The sequence below is a fragment of the Vitis vinifera genome, chromosome 16 (genome assembly GCF_030704535.1).
Source record: "Vitis vinifera cultivar Pinot Noir 40024 chromosome 16, ASM3070453v1".
Classification (NCBI taxonomy): Eukaryota; Viridiplantae; Streptophyta; class Magnoliopsida; order Vitales; family Vitaceae; genus Vitis; species Vitis vinifera.
Genome location: NC_081820.1, coordinates 4013563 through 4033976, shown reverse-complemented (window position 1 = coordinate 4033976; position 20414 = coordinate 4013563). Strand labels below are relative to the sequence as shown.

Here is a 20414-nt window from a genome sequence, read left to right as displayed (position 1 = left end):
CTTATTCAAAAAGACATTAGAGAAGGACCATGTATTTGAGATTTTTGTTGGACTCAATGTGAATTTAGATGAGGTGAGAGGTCGTATCTTAGGAAAAGAGCTACTACCCTTTATTATAGAAGTCTTTACGGAGGTAAGAAGAGAAGAAAGCTAAAGGATAGTGATGATGGGAAAGATCCATACTAATGCCTTAATTGAAAATTCAGCCTTCAATGCTACAATAATAGAGATAGCGGCTATTGTAACTAATAAAAAAGCCTAGATGAAGGTTAAGGAGAACTAGAAAGTCTAGTGTGATTTCTGCAACTTGCCTCGACACACAAGAGACTTGTTTTGAAATTGCATTGCAAACCACCAAATTTGAAGACAAAACTGAGTAAGGAATGTTGCTTGTGACAAAAATGCAGATTTCAAGGCTTAAGGCAATTCTTTTTAGCAAACAACTTTAGAGCATCTTTATAAATTGTTGAATCTATGAGTGATTGACAAAATTTCGAGTAGATTGAATGGGTGGAAGACAACATTCTTGTCTTTAATTAAAGAATTACACTAATTCTTTCCTGCTTATCTCATATTCGTAGCATTTTTTTATTTTTATTTTATATATATATATCCCTTGTCAATATTCTAACATCCCTCTTCAAGAATTGAGAAGTTGCAAAGAGATTTCTTGTGGTCAAGGCTTAGGGAAGGTAAAAGAGGTCATCTTATCAATTGGGACCTAGTATGTGAGCTTAAGGATTTGGAGGGTTTCTCTGAGGAATCGTGCTCTCTTAGGGAAGTGGCTTTGGAGCTTCCCGAGGGAAAGTTTGGTCCTTTGGTATTAGGTTATTTTGAGCATTTATAGGGCACATCCTAATGGTTGGGAAACCTATATTTTAGTTAGATGGTCACATTGGTTCCCTTGGAAGGATTTGGCACAAATTTTTTTATACACACTCACTTTGTGGTGGGTTTGGTGGGGGGGTTGGGGTTGACAATTCATTTTGGGAAGATTTGTGGTGGGGGTATCAACCTTTATGCTCTCAATTTCGAAGACTTTTCAAAGTAGTTGCGAAGAAGAACCTTTCCATCTTAGCTATTCTTGGTAGCTCTTCCTCTTCTTCTTAGAGCCTTTTTTTTTTTTGTCATAACCTCTATGATTTGGAGATTGAGGACCTTGAAAGACTTATGTCTTCCGTCAACGTGCATTTGTCTTTAGCCATCCCAAATGCGAAAGCTTGGTCTTTTTCCCCTCAAGTTTGTTCTGAATAAAATCCTTCTTTATGGCCTTGTCCAATCTATCAACTTATGTCTCTTTTCTCTAATCAAATTTCTATGGAAGTCAAAAGTCTCATCCAAGGTTAAGGCCTTTGCTTAGCTAATGGTACATAAAAAAGGTAAATACCAATGATGTGTTATAGTTGAGAACACCTTACAAAGCCCATAGTCCTAATAGTTGCATTTTGTCTTTGCGGAGTAGAGAAATGATTGATGATTAGTGGGTGGCTAGTACAAAATGCAACTATTAGGGCTAGGGGTTTTATTTTGAGTTTCTAGTGGGTGTCTTTTTGGTGCCTAATCTGGTTTCTTTTTACTTTTATGTTTTTATGTTTTAGTTTATTTGTTTATTTATTTTTGTGGTTGAACAAGAATTAGAAGAATCAGCCATGCTTCAAATCAGAAGTTACCAGGAGAGTACAAATAACAGAAAAAACAACAAATAAAGCAACGGTCAGAAGACGAGAAGATCTTAAAGTAACAGATCTCGAAGAGGCATGAAGTCTCCAACAAAAGCCTTAAGTGTTGAGGCTCCTGGTTTGGCCAACCGATACCAGAACTTGGTTGGACAATCCAGGGACTTGAGCAAATAAGTGCAACCCAACCCCTCAAAATATCAGTAAGTTTGCATTGCCAACCATCCAATTTTCTGGAACCTCTCTTTCCTTGAGATGCTGTAGAAGTAACAATAGTAGGTCTCCTCCCGCCGCAAGATTGTTAAATATCAATGGCCATGCCTTATTCAAGCCTATCCTGCAAAGCTAGATTGTTAACCTCAATTCTTATCTTGAGCGCCCCATTGGTTAGGAGAAGACTCTTGCTAGGCCAGTTTTGTGTTTTGGTTTGACTCATCGTTCTTCACACTTATTACAAATTTTATTAATACAATTTCTCTAGCTTTGTAATAAACAAATTGAAACTAAGAAATCATGAAGGTATAACCATAGAATTGAATGTATAACAATAATGCACAAAATATATGATTTTTCCCGGTGTTGGTATGTTTTTCTAGTCCCAGTTTTCAACTCCCAGTTTCCTACTTCCCAAATGTGAGATCTCTAACTTTCTGCAAATGTTTACAGAAAAAAGAAGCCAAAAGTAATTTTATATTGTCCCTGTGGGTACTATTTTGGAAACTTGAAACCCTAATCATCTTGAGGATAAGTTTGACCAGTTTAAGGTTTCATTGCATTGAGCAAGAGCCTTGGAACTGTATAGCAAATCAGATTGCTGCCCACATCTCACTACTTGAAAGAAAAATGCCACCCATATTTTGGCTGGTTTACTTTCTGATAAAAAATTACAAAAAGCATTAGTTGGTAAATATGTTTATGTCTTTAAAAACACAGAAACACCCTTTTAAGCCACTGAAATTAGTTGAAATGCATGTGCAGTATGTATTGGTGAACAGTATAGCATCTGCATTTCTTTGTAGTGTAGTTCAAATTTCATACTTGTATTTAGCCTATCCTAGTATACTATGTACAGATATAAGATTGTATAGCCATGTTATACTCTTGTTCAACTACTTCTGATGGACTTAAAACTTGAAACCCATTTAAAAATTTCTTTATTTCTTTCTTTTTTTTGGGAAGTGTGATAGCATTATCACAAAGTAAAGAAAAACAAAATTCTGGATATGTATCTGATTTGAAGAATAATTGACCATTAGTTTCTTAATTTCCATGTTAAAATGTCTGTTTTTTTCTTGCTGTTGCACTCGCATTGGCTCTGTGCTGTGCCGCTAGTATATCTCTCTTACCAACATTAGATCCTAATAGCGCTGATTACATTCCTTTAAGTTTCAACTGCCTTGGGAGAGGATTTCAAGCATAGGCATCACCTTGATATATATATTTTTGAGACTTGTGACTATTAACTTCATAATATTTCAAGTAAAATTTTCTCAGCTACTTGTGTAGATATGATTGAATTTGAGAATCATATGGTTCACATTCAGAATGTTGATTTAGTGCAACTTATTCTTGCATTTGATGCAAAAACTAATTGGTATTAGAAAACTACAAATAGCTCAACTAGGAGCTTCCCTCATGTTCAAACACATAGGCATTGTATCCCTTGATAATGGTCATTCTTAAAATGTGTCAGTTCAACCACTGTTGGCTGTGCAATTTTTATTTTTTATTTTTATTTGTTTGTTTATTTATTTATTTTATTTCTAGATTAGGATAGTTATTCTTTCTTTTCAGCCTTTGACTAGTCATATAGTGGTTGCGTTATGGGGTAAGGATTACTCATCCTTCTTTCTATATATTTATTTCATGGTAGTAAAATGTTTTTTTTTTTAATAAAAAAATGTGCCAGTTTAAGTATGAAAGAAGAAATTGCTCGGCCATTCTACGTTCAATTGAGTCCTTGACTCCATGTTGCATATTTTTTGAGTATTTCACATGAACATGAATAGTAAACACTGAAATTCAAACTTTCACCATTTTTTTTCTCCATTTGTCATGTGTGGCTTTTGTTTCTCTTATTAGTCAATTGTTTCTGTTTTATCTCTTCTTTATGCAGGGGGAGCTGAGTGTACAGGGTTTACATGCAAAGCAAGAAAGTACTCCAATAGAAAATGCCCAGTTTACTATTGGTGAAGGAGGAGACAAGAAATCTTCTAGGGAATATATTTTACCAAATGAGGGTCTCAATATTCAAATTGATGAGTGTTCAAAGGAAACAACAGAACCAATGGGCTCATGTGATGGGAATAGTTTTTTAAGAAGGTTGTTCTCTAAATTGTGATGGGTGGTTGAATAAATTAATATTAACTTTTTTGGTAATTCTATATCAATGGTTTAGTATTGAAATTCTGCTTGCTTCCTCAATCACTGTTTTATAGATTCAATGTTGAGGACAGATCAGTTGTTTCCCACTTATTCCATCACTGGGCCAAGAAGCAAGCATTTCAAGAGCCTAAGAGGTTGCTGGATAAGGTGACTGTTATATTCTTTCTTTCTTTCTTTCTTTTTCTTTTTCTTTTTCTTTTTTTAAATTTATGTATTGTCTATCCTGTTAGAGTGTACTGATTTTTATATTTATATATATGTTGTTGAAAGCAAGGGTCAAAATATTGGGAAATATCAAGCAAAAATCTGGAAAAAAAATATTGATAGGACGAAAATTGATCAAAACTCATAAAAATGTTAAGAAAACTTCAAGAAATGATATAACAAGCAATGATACACATTGAAGTTATTTTATTAAAGAAAACAATATATGTATGATACAACTTGTGACATCTACAATAATTTGCAAAACCTAAGAACAGATTTAATGCTAGAATGATGATATATCTTGTTCGGATTATTCAATAATATAAAAGAAATGATGATATATATAATTATTATTATTATTTTTTTTGTTTAAAAATGTTCATAATTTTTTTACAAGTTTATGTTTCTCTTGTATTTAATTGCTATACAAAGGATGTAAAAATGACTCATGAAAAAAATTATCATCATGGTTTTTTACTTTCAACAATTAATTAATTGAAAATAAGATAATTAAAATTGATATGTCTACTAAAATTTTATTTGAATATTTAATTTTTGGCATAGATAAATATTAAAATGGTTTGAGAGACATAAAGCAAAGTTAGATATTTAAATTATGCAGTTAAAGACCACCATACCCGCATTCAAGGGCTTGGATTTGAGCCCCAAACCCCTTTCTTTCTTTGAATTCTTAATGGGGGGGGGCTAATTGGGTTTGATAGTTGGAGAAGACAAAAAGTGAAGAAACAAAGAGAAAAGAATAGGATAGGAATACATAAAACACAACTGCACAACAATATAAGCTGCACTTAGACGTTCTGTTTTCTTTTCATCTACTTTTGTATTTCTGGATTAATTCCATACAAATTGATGTGTTTCTGCTAGTAAATAGTGGCTTTAGCTGCTATGTAAAACCATGAGGTCATCCAAGTGTTCTATTCATCAGCATGTCTTTCAAATTTATGTTTTCATAGTGAGTACTCATAGCCAATTAAGTTTGTTGAGAGAGAAAGAAAGAAGAAAGACCTTAATTCTCATTCATATAATATCTACTTACAATTGAGAAATATATATATATATATATACAAGGCTAGGAGTCCTAACTACCATACATGTGACCTATATTAACAAGGAAAGATTATACACTATAAATACATTATATTCAACACTCCCCCTCAAGCTGGAGCATATACGTCATATGCACCAAGCTTGTTACAAATATATTTAATCCTAGGACCTCTGAGAGATTTAGTGAAGATGTCTGCTAGTTGATCATTTGAATTAACAAAACTTGTAGCAACACATCCTGATGCGATCTTCTCTCTAATGAAATGACAGTCAACTTCAATATGTTTGGTCATTTCATGAAAGACTGGATTGGATGCAATATGTAATGCGGCCTGGTTATCACAGATGAGTTTCATCTGTTCATCATTTCCAAATCTCAACTCTCGAAGAAGATGTCTCAACCATATGAGTTCACATGTTGCCAAAGTCATAGCTCGATACTCGGCTTCAGCGCTAGATCTGGCCACTACATCTTGTTTCTTACTCTTCCAAGATATTAGATTACCTCTAATAAAAACACAATACCCTGAAGTGGAACGTCTATCTGTGGGTGAGCCAGCCCAATCTGCATCTGTGTAACCAACAACCTGAGTATGACCTTTGTTCTCGTACAACACACCTTGGCCTGGTGTACTTTTGATATATCGAAGAATGCGGATTACGGCATCCCAATGGCTATCACATGGTGACTGTAGGAATTGACTAACAACACTCACAGGAAAAGAAATGTCTGGACGAGTAATTGTGAGATAGTTCAATGTACCTACGAGCTGTCGATATCTCCCGGGGTCTCCTAAAGGCTCCCCTTGTCCTGGTACAAGTTTGACATTCGGATCCATAGGTGTGTCTACCGGTTTACAGTCTAACATACCGGTTTTTTCCAGGATGTCTAAAGCATACTTCCTTTGGGAAAGGACCACACCAGAACTGGATTGAGCTATCTCAATTCCCAAGAAATACTTGAGTTTCCCCAAGTCTTTGGTCTGAAAGTGGGTAAAAAGATGTTGCTTTAGTTTCTGAATACCATCCTGATCACTGCCTGTAATGACGATGTCGTCCACATAAACAACCAGATAAATACACTACCCCAAAGAGTTATGATGATAGAAAACTGAATGGTCTGCTGTACTGCGAAGCATGCCAAACTCTTGAATAACAGAACTAAAACGGTCAAACCATGCTCGAGGAGATTGTTTCAAGCCATATAGAGAACGGCGTAACCTACACACTAAACTAGACTCCCCCTGAGCAACAAAACCAGGAGGTTGCTCCATATAAATTTCCTTGGCAAGATCACCATGAAGGAATGCATTTTTAATATCCAACTGATAAAGAGGCCAAGAACACATAGCAGCCATGGAGAGAAGCAGACGGACAGAAGCAATCTTGGCAACAGGAGAGAATGTGTCACCATAATCAGAACCATAAACCTGAGTATAGCCTTTAGCAACTAAGCGGGCCTTAAGGCGATCAACCTGACCATCAGGACCAACCTTAACTGTGTAGACCCAACGACAGCCAACGGTAGATTTACCAGAGGGTAAAACAACAAGATCCCAAGTACCATTAGAGTGCAAAGCAGCCATTTCATCCACCATTGCCTGTCGCCAGCCTGGATGGGAAAGAGCTTCATGGGTGCTCTTTGGAAGAGAAACAGAGGATATAGCAGAAACAAAAGCAGAATAGGGTGAAGATAATCGATGATAACTCAAAAAATTGTAAATAGGATGAGGATTACGAGTAGAGCGAGTACCTTTCCGAACAGCAATGGGTAAGTCATTAGGAGAAGGCAGAGCCGTGGCAGGTGAAGCCGAAGGGATAGGAAGTGAGTCAGCAGGTGCCTCAGCAAAAGGGAGAGGAGCAACGACACGAGGGCGACGATGATAAACCTGAAGTGGTCGAGGAGGCATAGCATCAAGTGGGGAAACAATGGGAATAGACAAGACTTCAGAAACAGGAAGAGACTCAGAAGTGGTGGAAAAGAATGGTGAGTCCTCAAAGAAGGTGACATCAGAGGAGATAAAGTATCGATGAGTCTCAAGGGAATAACAACGATAACCCTTCTGAAGTCTGAAGTATCCTAAGAAGAGGCACTTCATGGCTTTGGCGGAAAGCTTGTCCTGTCCAGGAGTGAGAATATGAACAAAGCAAGTACAACCAAAGACACGAGGAGGAAGGAAATAAAGTGGTTGGTCAGGGAAAAGAAGGGAGTGAGGAATCTGATCGTGTAAGACAGAGGAGGGCATACGATTAATCAAATAACAAGCGGTAAGAACAGTGTCCCCCCAAAAACGAAAAGGAACATTACTATGGAGGAGGATAGTACGAGCTGTCTCAACAAGATGTCGATTCTTGCGTTCAACTACCCCATTTTGTTGAGGAGCATGAGCACAAGAAGACTGATGAAGAATCCCATGATGAGACATAAACGAAGTAAATGGGGCTGAAAAATATTCCTTGGCATTGTCACTGCGTAACACACGAATAGAAATATTGAACTGGGTTTGGATTTCAGCATAAAATTTCTGGAAAATAGAGAATAACTCAGCTCGATTTTTCATTAAAAATAACCAAGTACATCGAGAATAGTCATCAATGAAAGTGACAAAATACTAAAATCCTAAAGTAGACGCAGTCCGACAAGGACCCCAAACATCAGTGTGGACAAGCTCAAAAAGAGACTTTGCCCGATTATTCAAACGCTTTGGGAACGAGACACGAGTATGTTTCCCAAGCTGACATGATTCACACGGAAGTGACGACAAAGTGGAAAAACGAGGGACCATCTTCTGGAACTTGGAGAGACTAAGGTGGCCCAGACGATTGTGAATGAGGAAAGGAGCATCAGTGGAAATGCAAACTGCATGAGATGAATCCGAGGTGAGATGATAGAGGCCTTGAGACTCACGTCCTATGCCAATCGTCTTCCCCGTACTCCGATCCTGCAAGGTCACAAATTTATCAGAAAAGGTAATAGAGCAATTAAGAGTACGAGTGATTTTGCTAATGGAAATAAGATTAAAAGGACATTCAGGAGTATAAAGGACAGAAGTGAGAGGTAGAGAAGGCAGAGGAAGGGCCAAACCAATACCTTTAGCCACAGTTTGAGAACCATTAGCTAAAGTAACAGTAGATAAAGCAGAGGAAGTAGTAATAGAGGAGAAAAAATCCTTATTACTAGATAAGTGATCAGAAGCTCCAGAATCTAGAATCCAGGGTCCAAGAGAAGATGTGTGGGTAAGGCAGGCAGAGGCATTACCAGGCTGGGCAACAGAGGCAACATAAGCCTGAGATGCGGAAGAGCTCGGAGGCTGAGGCAGCGGAGAATCAGAGGATTGGGCCACATGGGCAGTGCGAGGAGGTCGTCCATGTAACTGATAGCAACGATCACGAGTGTGGCCAAGTTTATTGCAATAGGTGCAATGAGGACGTTGACCTCTACTTCGGGTACCACTGTGGCCTCCTCGAGAGCTAGTTTGAGAAACTAACACAGAAGAATCTGAAGTGCTATCAAATGGCAAAGTCTGAGTGGAGGAGATATGGAGGAGGCGAGCAAACACATCATCCAAGGACGGAACTGATGAACTACCAAGAATCTGATCACGGATAGGCTCAAGATCCGGACGGAGGCTAATAAGAGTAAAGACCATGAAGAACTTGTCAAGCTGTGTTTGTTGAGCCCCAACATCAGGAGTAAGAGGCATCACAGTCAAGAACTCCTCCTTAAGAAAGACAATCTGGCCAATATAAGTAGATAGATCCAAGTCCTGTTGGCTGATATGGACAATAGCAGAAGCCACCTTATAAAGACGTTGGATATCATTCGTATATAATCCTTTGGCCTGAGTCCAAAATTTAAAACAAGTTTTGAAGGCCCGAAGATGATGAAGAATCTTTGGATCAACCGATTGCCATAATACACTACATAACTGTGTATCTATCTTCCTCCACTGTACGCGGTCAACCTCAGGGATATTTGCCTCCTGTGTAATCAAGTGATCCTCATATCCTTGACCCATAAACCAAAGTTCAACAGAGACAGACCAGGAAAGATAATTGTCACTGCCAACCAATTTCTCCGAAGTAATCATAGGAGATCCAGATATAATAGAGGAAAAAATGGAAGTTTTAGTAGCCATATCTACTTATCTGGAGAATGAAGTATATTTGGATCGAAGAGAGCCCTAATACGGTTGTAGATCGCGGCGTGGCACCACTGGAAAAGGAGACGGCTTCAGATCGCGGCGTGACACCACCGGAAAGGTAGAAGAACACTTCCTTAGGCACATGTAGGGATTAGGATAGAGAAAAAGTAGCCGAAGCTCGCCGAAAAAACTGTTTGGAGGGTCGAGGGAGGCAAAAAAAACCCCAAAAGAGGTACGTGCAGGGCTCGGATGGCAGAACTAGGGATGAAGGAAGGCTAGTCGGCGTTAGGCGAGGCTGGAGGAGGAGGCGCGTGGCCGGGAAAGTCCTCACGCGCCCTCATGCTCCGGCGCGTGAGATGCAGTCGCCAGACGGAAAATTGCGCGTGGCCGACGCGTGGATGATCTTTTGGTTCCGGTGCCTTCACAAAAGTTGGAGATCTCCTCTAGGCGCTCCTTCTGGTATGGTCGGTGTCGGAAAAAGACGTCGCCGGAAAAGTTTGCCGACGGTGAGTGTTTTCTGACGACGATCCGACTGACCGGAAAGTATTGGGAGATGGGGAAGGTGACCGGAATGAAACACGGTCACCGGAAGGTTTCCAAGAGTTGATGACACGGGAAACTGGAAAGAATTAGGTTTTCTCCCTTGGCTCTGATACCATGTTGAGAGAGAGAGAAAGAAGAAAGACCTTAATTCTCATTCATATGATATCTACTTACAATTGAGAAATATATATATATACAAGGCTAGGAGTCCTAACTACCATACATGTGACCTATATTAACAAGGAAAGATTATACACTATAAATACATTATATTCAACAAAGTTGTTCTGTTTGTCTGCATGCTTTTCCAATTTGTGTTCACACTAAGTATTCACATGTCATAGCGAAAGGGACAGGAAAAAGTATGGTTCATACAGGACAAAGGAGGACGCACTCCAATTTCATGATGATGTGAAGATGATGGAAAGAGGGACCATTTTCTCATGAAGATATGGGAATATGTAGAGAAGGCCACATGTCTGGGCAAGCCAACACAGGCATTTGAATGAGGCCACCAAATGGATGAAAACACATGTTTTTTGCATGATTTTTCTATTAGAAAATGTGTTCCATTCCTTTGGACTAGGGCCAATGCCAATTTAATATTGACAATGAGGGAGTGGAGCACGGCTGGGGACTAGTGCTGAGGGAGTTGACTATAGCAGTGTATTTATAATGACCTCATTATACAAGTTAAGGTGCTCTTGATGTGTCTTCCATAGGCCATTGACCCCAATTGTTCGTCTTACCCACCAAACCACAATCTCCTTGAAGTTCCTCAATTGGTGTGCCCAGTGTTATCAAAGGTGATTGCCTGGGTCATTTAGGCCATCAAGCCAAGCAGGGTAGATAAAAGTCGCCTTTTGAAGACCTAGGCAAGGCAACATCAAAGAGGCAACGCCTAGGCAATCGCCTTGGGATAAGGCACAAGGTATAGAGGCCGCCTTTGACCATGAATTAAGATTAAACATACTTAGATTATAATTTCATTCAATCTAACATTGGATTAAACAAAGTATAAGATAAAATATTGTATTATCAATCATAGAGATAATAAGATGGAGCGTTATCAATCTAGTCTTGATGGAAGTAATGACAATTTTAATTTCAATAATGACTATGATGATGATGCCTAAAGCTCCTCTAGAATGTTCAATCTCTTATTTTGTTTTTTAGATGTTTGAAAAATTAGAATATACATTTAGATAGGATGAATATCTTTAAACAATATGATGTTTTTTATAATATGGGGTATAATATTTAACACTTCAATAATTATTACTATTTTGTTAATTTTATAAGACATCGTGAGTGATGAAAAATTAATTGTGTTGATTATTGAAAACAATACTTATATTGGTTGAATATCGAATAGGTAAATATATGTATATTTTTTATCACCCTACTATAGTTAGGCTCTCGCCTTGTCTTTCACCTTTCGCCTTAGGCTAAAAGGAGTCTTATCGCCTTTTGCTTTTGACAACACTGGGCGTGCCATGGTATGGAGCAGCACATGTGTTCTTGTGGCTTCCACATGATGACTACACCATCAAATTTGCGTAAACCAATTTTAACTTAATGCTTTTTTGTACAAGTACGTTAATATAATTTCAAACATCTAGTCTCGATACTTCATGATAATTACTAGTGATCCCATATGTAAATAATGTGACGATTGATGCTGTATGCTTAATTTATGTTTGTTAATTATGTGTAAGTTTATCCTTGTAGGTATTCATGGGGAATATTCTTTCATATGTTTTGACATTCTTTCATAAGTTTTATGTCTTCATCCTGTTGTATTTACAGGTTGGCTTTGCAATTGATGAACGTTTGAGGGTCACGAAAAACAAACACAAGGTTCTACAACTCATTCATTCTTCATAACAAATTTCATCTCTTCCCCTTTGCTATTAGGTTGCATTTGTCTAATGCAATTATAGCCTGTGATTATGTTTTAGCTTTTAGCTTATAGAAGTTTCTATTTATATTCCTCCTTATGCAAACAGGCGACAAAATATGCCCACATGCCTATTCTCTTTGCTTTCTCAAGTATAAGATGGATGTTGTTTAAACATGTTATTTTGGCACTTGAAAATTAGAGAATAGCAATGCAAGAGTGGAACAAGTGAGGTTTGAGGTTGAAGGTTGCGTGACCTTTCTTTATTTTTTTAGATGTCACTATATATATAGCTAACATAAAAGCTTCCCTAAAGAAGACTTCAAGTGTTGGGTCTTGAAGATTCCCTCTAGATGAGAGGATCAAGGTGCATGCAGAAATTGATTTACTGTACTCATCGCATTGGCAATGTTTGCAAGGTAAGGTGGTGACTAGAGAGGAGGACTAGGCAATGTGGATGGAGTGATTTCTTCTCCATGAAATCTTTGTATGCTATCTTAGAGTTAGGGATTTTTATCACTTTTCCGATGGGGGTAATTTGGAATCCATGGGTTCCATCTAATGTGAGCTTCTATGTGTGGGAAGCTTGTAGGGGAAAGCTATTGACTCTTAATTAGTTTTAAAAAGGAGGTTGATGTTGGTTAATAAATGCTTCCTTTGTAAAGTCGAAGAAAAATGAATTTTTATTTTATTTTGGATAGGTAAAATTGAGAACATATTAAAAGTGCTAGGAAAAGGTACACACAAAGTATAGAAGAAGTGTCTAAAGGCTTGCAAAAAAAGAAAGAGAAAAGTAAGGGACAAACCCACCCTAACAACCTAGAAAACCATTCAATCCCCAGCTAACTCTCGTGCCCCCAATGCTCAAAAGACCCAAAAATAACCTTTTTCTAGGCCTAAACAATAATAGGGTCAACACCTTTTTCTGTGCAAACTAGCTTTAAGGCTATAGCCTCAATATAGGATAATTGAGGCTTATAGCCTTGAAGTTATAGACTCAAGGTTCTTGATGCTTGCTTCGAATACTTTAAAGAGTTTTAATGAGTTTAGCACATTTAGGGTTAGTAAGGACTTAGTTTGACTACCAATTAACCATTTAAATGTAGAGTGGTAAAAAAAGATTGAGAAGAAGAAATAAAGGGATTGTTGACCATTGTAGTAGCTAGACTCATATATAATTAATTTCATATTATTGATAGATAAAGGAAAAAAGATAACTATAATTGATGGATGAAGAACTAGTGGACTTTAAAACTAATGGGGAGGATGATCCTACTTGTGATAGTGATGAAGATTATTTGATGAAGTCATAAGAGAGTTGGATTTTAGAAGAGAGAAAAGAGTTTCTAAATTAGAAACTATTAACATTGACAAATAATTGTTTTAGTTATTACAAATTATATGGTTTTCTTTTTATTCAATTTTCATGTGATTTTATTGTATTTTTATGATTTTTTTTTTTTCTATTTTTCTTTATTGTTGTTGTTATTGTTGTTATGATTATTATTATTTTAAGTTGAGACTTATGCCTTGTCCCACCTCAAGGTTTATGCCACCCTTCATTTGAGCAAAATGCCTCAAAACTGCCTTTAGCCTTTCAGAACATTGATGTTGGCATGTTTGTGGATCTACTAATGTTGTATTTTTGACATGATTATTACATAATTTGTAGGATGCTTTGCGTGAGCTAAAGTCCTCCTTGAAGTGTGATGAAGCATTTCACTATGCGGAATATGTAAGCTCATTGGCACTTCTTGAAAATATCATTGCAACATAACACACAGTGCAAGTAATGGATGAAATTTCAATAACCTTAGTCATAATGCATGACTGTCAATATATTAAGATATTAATATATAATGTCATCTTTTTTTGATAATAGACAAATGCACACACATACCAGCTTCTATTCACTAACAGAATTTCTTTTCTTTTTCTGTAGATTTTAAAATGGGAGAAAATTCCTGCTGATAAACGTGCTCATTTGATGAGGATGAAACAAGTATGATGCCCCACTTTTAAAGCCCTACACTTTGCTTTGCGTTGTTTTTCTTTTCTGAATTAGATGATTTACTCATTTTAACTGTTTATATGTAAAATTAGTATTCCAGAATTCCTATTTATATAGTTTTATTATGTTCTCTGGTGTCTGTGTAGATGGTAACTATTTTCCCAGACATGATATGATTGTTATGGTTATAAGATCTCATGAGAAAGATGGGTAAGCAACTAGAAAATTGTAAACTATAAAAATGGTATTAAGAGTGCAACCCATCTTGGAAAGAACTCATCTTTCATTAGAGAACTGTGCGTGTAGATGTCAAGAACTATTTTATACATTAAGTTCTGCAGGATGGAACATGTACTATAGAAAGGATTTATAAAAGTCAAAACTCTACATTTATGTCGACCAAGGTGGTTATAGGGGAGAACTAGTTCATCTTCCTACTCTTTTTAAGCTCTAGATATGAGAAGATTCACTCTAAGTTCCAGTTTGAAGTTTGTTATGCCATGTGAAGCTTCATGATGCTGGTTATGTTGTGAGAGACTTACTTGGATGAGTATTTTTGGGTATTACCCTTTGGTTTTATATGTATTTCTAATTATTTGGAGGGTATTTATGGATGGCTGCCTGCCAGAGAACTTGCTATTGTAGTAATTTGTTTTCTTTCTACCTTATTTATAGGAACAATGTAATCTGTCGACATGCGGCAATTTTGAGGGAATCACTTAAATCCATGTGTGAATGTTTTTTCTCTTGCTTTGCTTTAGCTAAATAGTTGTTTGCTTTCTTTTTTGGACAAGTTTGACAAGATTTCATACATTCTTTAGTTAAACTTGGAACCCACTGTAAAACAAGACATATGCAGAGTCGATTGGAGTTAAATTTTGTAAATGTTATTGTCTTTCTACCACTCCATCTAATTCAAAGTTGAAAATCTTGGCACAACCCCCAAATTTTGTTTATAAGCTTCACAGAAAATAAGTTTAGGTAAGCTGGAAGTTAAATTCTAGGAGTACCTTTTGAATCTTGATTAGTGTTGTATCTGCAGAAAGGTGTCAAAACAGGGTTAGCTCCTGTGAGAACAACTCTCACAGAATAGAGGATATAGGATGAAAAGAGAATATAGCATATCCTTCAAGTGAAAAGAGAAATAATAAACAAAAGATATTGCCAATTGATATGCTCTCTGGTTAGTCAATCTAGGCTTCCAATAGAAGAGCATTCTAAGAATTGTATCTCCAAGGCCTTCTTGGATCCCGGGAATCCTAAGAGCAGATAATTATCATTTGCTCTAAAATGACATTGGCATGGATTTTAAAATTTGTCCACTTCAGTTTTGAAATTTGTTTAATGCATGCTCATCAGTACAATTTGCCGGATTGGAGGGAGGCTTATGGTTATTGTAGGTCTGAATCTTCTTATGTCATTTAAAACTAGGCAGGTGCCCCTGCCTATAAGAGATCTTAAGCTTCATGTTGATGACTGTTTGTTAGGCAATATTGGTTAGTTGGGCATTGCAGGTAATTACAGAGACTATAGGGGCAGTGAACTTAGCAACTTCTCTAACTCACCTCGTTTGGATGCCAGATACCTTTAGCATGAGTCTAACAAAGATGTTCAATTATGTAGTTCATCCCTGCTAGGAAGTGTTTCTGATTTATATGATCACATAGGATTCAGTCCAGGGATTCTAGGGAAGTGGAAATCAAGTTGTGTTGGTGTCATGCCCCAGAACAAAAACCCCTATCCTACCCTGAATTCATGGACTTGATATCTGGAATTGAACTAAATCTAAAGACTTGATCTGCCAAGTCCTAAAAACATTCTTTCACTTAGAATACAAAATCTAACAATCTTGAAAGTAGATTCTCTTGAATCTAGCCATGTTGAGCATTAAAAAGAAACTGTAATTGAAATATATATATATATATATATATATATATATATATATTGTGTATGATATGAACATATAACGTTAAAAAGCAGCCAACTGTACTAGAATTTCTACTGAAAGTTTGAGTTGACTGATGCGACTCATGGTAGCTTAGCTTTAAAGGCGTATCAACAAAATTTATACCTTAAATACTATTACTAAAGTAGCCAAGCTACTATAGCATAGTGGTTCTAGGATCGTTCACTGGGAAGGGTTTTCGCAAACACAAGTGATATTCAAATTAGGAAAATAGGTGATTTTCTTATGGATGTTAGCTTTAAAAGAAGATGAAAATGTTTTAAAAAGATTTAAACTAATCTAAGCTAACATTAAAGACTAAAATAAAAGGGTGTAAAAACAAGTTTCTCAAAGATAGGATAGCTATGCTCTGGCTCTTATGCAAATTGGAAATCTAAGGATAGGCTCCTCGCGTTGGGGTTGCAACTATGGTGATGCTTGCTTCCCGAACCGGTATGGATTTAGCAAATCAAGTTTTAATCCTTTAAAATGGCAAAACAGATGGTAGTGAATTTCATCAATGGTTATTCACCTTAGACTTCCTTTGAATGGCTCGTAAGAGATAACTAATGGTCTAAAGCCAAAAGCTTACCAAATATTGGCAACTCAAAGTCATTCCAGGTGATAAACTCACCTTTCAATGGCCATTGAAATTGGTTCTAACGGATTAATGCAAAACTTGGAATTGAAAACCTCACTTTCCAATAGCTCGTAGGAGATAACTAATGGATAGAAATCCAAAAGCTTATCAAGTATTGGCCGTTGGAAGTTGTCCAAAGGAAATAAAAACCAAACTTTGCATTAATGAACCATTAATGAAAAACGACTACCTTACCTTCCAGGTGCGAGAAATTTCCATGGGATTGCATCCAAGCCATCACATAACATCCATACTTTGAGAAACTAAAAGTTTTAGCCAATCATCCTCTGAGGAAAAGCCCTCAGAGGCTGTTTGGCTACTAAGAAAATAGAAATGGAGAAGAACAGGAGAAGAGAGAAAAACAAAGCTTTATATATCTCTAAGTTAATGTACAGAGGATCGATCCCCAAAACATCCCCTCCTTTGTTGGAGGTGTTGTGCACCTCTATATATAGCAAAATTACAAGATAAAGCTTTATGTCGGCTGAATACAAGGTTACAAAAGGAATTTACATGAGAAAATATCAAGCTAAAAATATTTGGGAAGTCGGTGGTGCGTGCGTGGAGAAACAGAGGATTCAAAGGAATTTCGCAATGTGAATTACTCATGATGCGAAGTGCCATATTTTCGCATCATGAGTTAATTCACCTTGCGAAATTTTCGCAATGTGAAATTCACCTTGCGAAATTGGTCATTTGGCATGATGCAGTTGCCTTCCGAAGGCCATATCTTCCTCATTTCAGCTCCAAATCATACACGGTTTGAAGCGTTGGATTCTTGACTTCCTAAGCTTTCAAATGGTATATAGCATGTAGAAAATGGACTTCGGAAAGTGCTCCAAAAGTGTGAAAGAAGACTGCAGCTGTTTTCTTCACTCTGTTTTCCTCTTCTCCATTGCTTGTGCTCGTGTTTCCACTTGAAATTCAAGCCTGTAATCATCCAAAATCCTTGCTTAACTCGCCCAAATAGCTCCTCCATCAATTGGCATGCTTGAATTGGTTCATAAGCTGATAAAAACATGTAAACTTGCCACAAAAATGGTTAAAACCAATTACTAAGGACCTTAATGAATTAATTGGGTTAAATGAATATGATTACTACTCAAAGGTGCTTAAAACCATTATTATTAGGTCTACAAAATAGCACTTTTTGGTAGTAATCATTGACCAAAGTTTGGATTTGACTAAAATTCAATTTTAAAATAGTGCTTACAGGGTTTCTATATCTAGAAATAGGTGCAAACATAAGGACAATATTCAAGTAACTAATCTAGCAGTAATAATCACGAAAAGATGATTGTATCTCTCTATTAAACATAAATAAATAAATAAATAAAATAGACATCTATTCATGTGGAGTAAAAACATTAATCTTAGTCCTCTTAAAAGAGAAATCTATGTAACAACTCTGTAGCAAATTAGGTATCATATCAAGTGAGTTAATATTTAAATATAGTTAAGTTCCAAATAGCTAAATCATTTCCCCATTGTGTCCATTTCTCTGGTAAGTGCTCCAACCATCCAAAGGGAAGTATAATTGCAACACAAGCCATTTAGAATATATGAGTCCTGCTCTTCCTATTAAAATGGGAAATTTATGAATTTGCTTCTCATTTCTCAGGGTGGAACCTCTGAAATAACAGCAGTTTGAGGATAGTGATTACACATTAATAGACGCAATAATGATAGAGATTGGAGAGATTTTCTGCAGAGAAAATATTCATTCTTGTGATGACTATTTGATAGGTTTAAAGTGATTTTATAAAGAAAAAGGCTGATGATCAGTTCAGACTGGAAAGAAAACAGGTTGGCAGCCCTACCAGATCAAATGGCTAGCACTGACTAGTTCTATCAGTTACAGAACCTTAGCACACACATAATTGCAATATGTACAACCATTTTAAAGCATTGATTGTAGGATCTCTACAAAGTAATTACCTTTTTTGCCTGTCTGTCATTGTTTATATTCTTAAGTAATTGTGTTTTTCCTTTAAGGAACATTTCCTGAAGCTGAGAATTGAGAATGCAATGGGATCATCTGCCCCTACATCCAAGCAGGTATAATCATTCTCTTATTTTAATCTCTTTATGATGATAAGAACAGATGGAGCATGATTTGGTCTAATTGTTCAAGATGCATGGTGTGTAGTTGTGTGAAGGATATCCTATATGCACTTAGATTATTTGTATATGCAATTAAAGCATTTTTATTTAACATGGGTATGGTATTCTATATACTATTAAGAGAGAAACCAAGAAAATATTTTTTTCCCTTGAAAAAGTTGCAGATCAGACTTCTGATTATAAAAGATGGATGATTTGCAATTATTTGGGATATGCTAGAGGAACAAACTGATACCCTGAAATGCTATCTAAAAAAGTGGCAAATGGTGCGAATGGAACCAGGAAACCCACACAATCTAACACAAATTGGAAACATGAAATAGGGAAATAACTTGGAAGGATAAAGAACTTAGTGGGAAAAATTTTAAAAAGGTTGGTATAATGGTTCTCTTCTGAGTGGGATGCCCAGGATACGTTAGTAGTTGATACTTCCTGGGAACATGCAAGTGTGATCCTTTGAAGCCATGGAAACACATTTCCTGTATTGTAATTAGTGGTTCATTTTTTTCTTTTTTCTTTTTTTGAAGTAATAAAAAAAATCTTGGTGATTCTTAAATCATTCTGAATATTTGTCACATGTTTCTCTATTTATTTTCCTAAATTTTCTAATTTGGTTTTGCTCATCACATCTTCAACACCTCAGATTCCTCAATTCTGCCAAAACTTCTAATTGAGTTTCTTTTTTCTTTTTCAAGTCCAAATTGTTTCTCCATTTCATGGTTTTGATATAGTATAAGATGGCAATTCCCACTTCCATTTCTTATGGCAACCCCCACTTTCATTTGGATTTGCTCATAACTGCAGCCTATTACTGATGCTCCCACCAGAGCCCCCCACACCCTTTTGTTTGTCTGCTAGCAGGATCCCTCCATCTTCCCCAAAGCTGGTGGTACTTGGTAAAACCTCAACTTCAAGTCATGTTGTGGTAATGGTGGGTCTGAACAAACAAATTATGATATACATTGTGAGCACAAATCCTGACATCATAAACTTTTAAGAAAGTCGGTAGTTCAACAATGGTATTAAAGCCTAGATCCTAACATCTTAAGCTTTTAGGAAAGTTGCTAGTTCAACACTGGTATTAGAGCCCAGGTTAATTGGAGGTTTTGAGTTTAAGAAAATTTGTAACTCAACAATAAATTAAGTATAGGCCCTTCCCCTCCCAGGAACAAAAAATTAAAAAAAAAAAAAAAATAGCATCACAGCTGAAAGTAGCAAAGTCATGCTTCAAATTTCATATCATCCTTCTCTAGGACATGTTAAACTTATCAGTTTCTTGTCCTACAAGTTTGCTGAGGTTGTATCCTTATATTGGTTGTCTTAATCCATTTAACAGCATTGTCTTCTGGGTGGTTGCTAACCTTATTGTTCATATGCTACTCTTGTTCAATGGCAGATCTCATATCTTCAAAATCTGGGATGCACAGTGGTCCCTACATCACGGCTCCATGCTTCTCATTTGATTGAGCAATACAAATCATTATGATGGGAGAGATCCAAGTTTGAGGGCTGGATGATGGAAACGTTCACCTATATTTAAATGATTCTATCAAATGTTATGTTGTTGACAGTAAATAAAATATAGCGATACTAACTTTTGTAGAATAGTTTGTGAATAGCAGAGACGAATTTGCAGAAATCAGTAGGAAGACACTAAAATTTTGGGAATCTTGTGTATGACACTTGTATGAATGAGAGATTCAATATTTAAATCCATATTGACAGAATAATCTTTTTGTGATATTATTCTTCATCTTTTAGTAAGTCTTG

General features: G+C 36.5%; 1 protein-coding gene across 4 annotated transcripts in view; it reads left to right on the top strand.

Moving 5' to 3' along the window:
- LOC100242461 (ATP-dependent DNA helicase SRS2-like protein At4g25120) overlaps positions 1-20360 on the top strand; it is an 82894-nt gene extending 62534 nt beyond the window's left edge. For all 4 annotated transcript variants that reach the window (XM_010663926.3, XM_002277701.5, XM_010663929.2 and 1 more), the window contains 7 exons: positions 3793-3998; positions 4115-4208; positions 11834-11884; positions 13597-13659; positions 13867-13926; positions 18516-18578; positions 20041-20360. In XM_010663926.3, the coding sequence (XP_010662228.1) occupies positions 3793-3998; positions 4115-4208; positions 11834-11884; positions 13597-13659; positions 13867-13926; positions 18516-18578; positions 20041-20130 (627 nt within the window). In that variant the 3' untranslated portion in view covers positions 20131-20360. The remainder of the gene's footprint in view (positions 1-3792; positions 3999-4114; positions 4209-11833; positions 11885-13596; positions 13660-13866; positions 13927-18515; positions 18579-20040) is intronic.
- Positions 20361-20414: the final 54 nt, after the last annotated feature.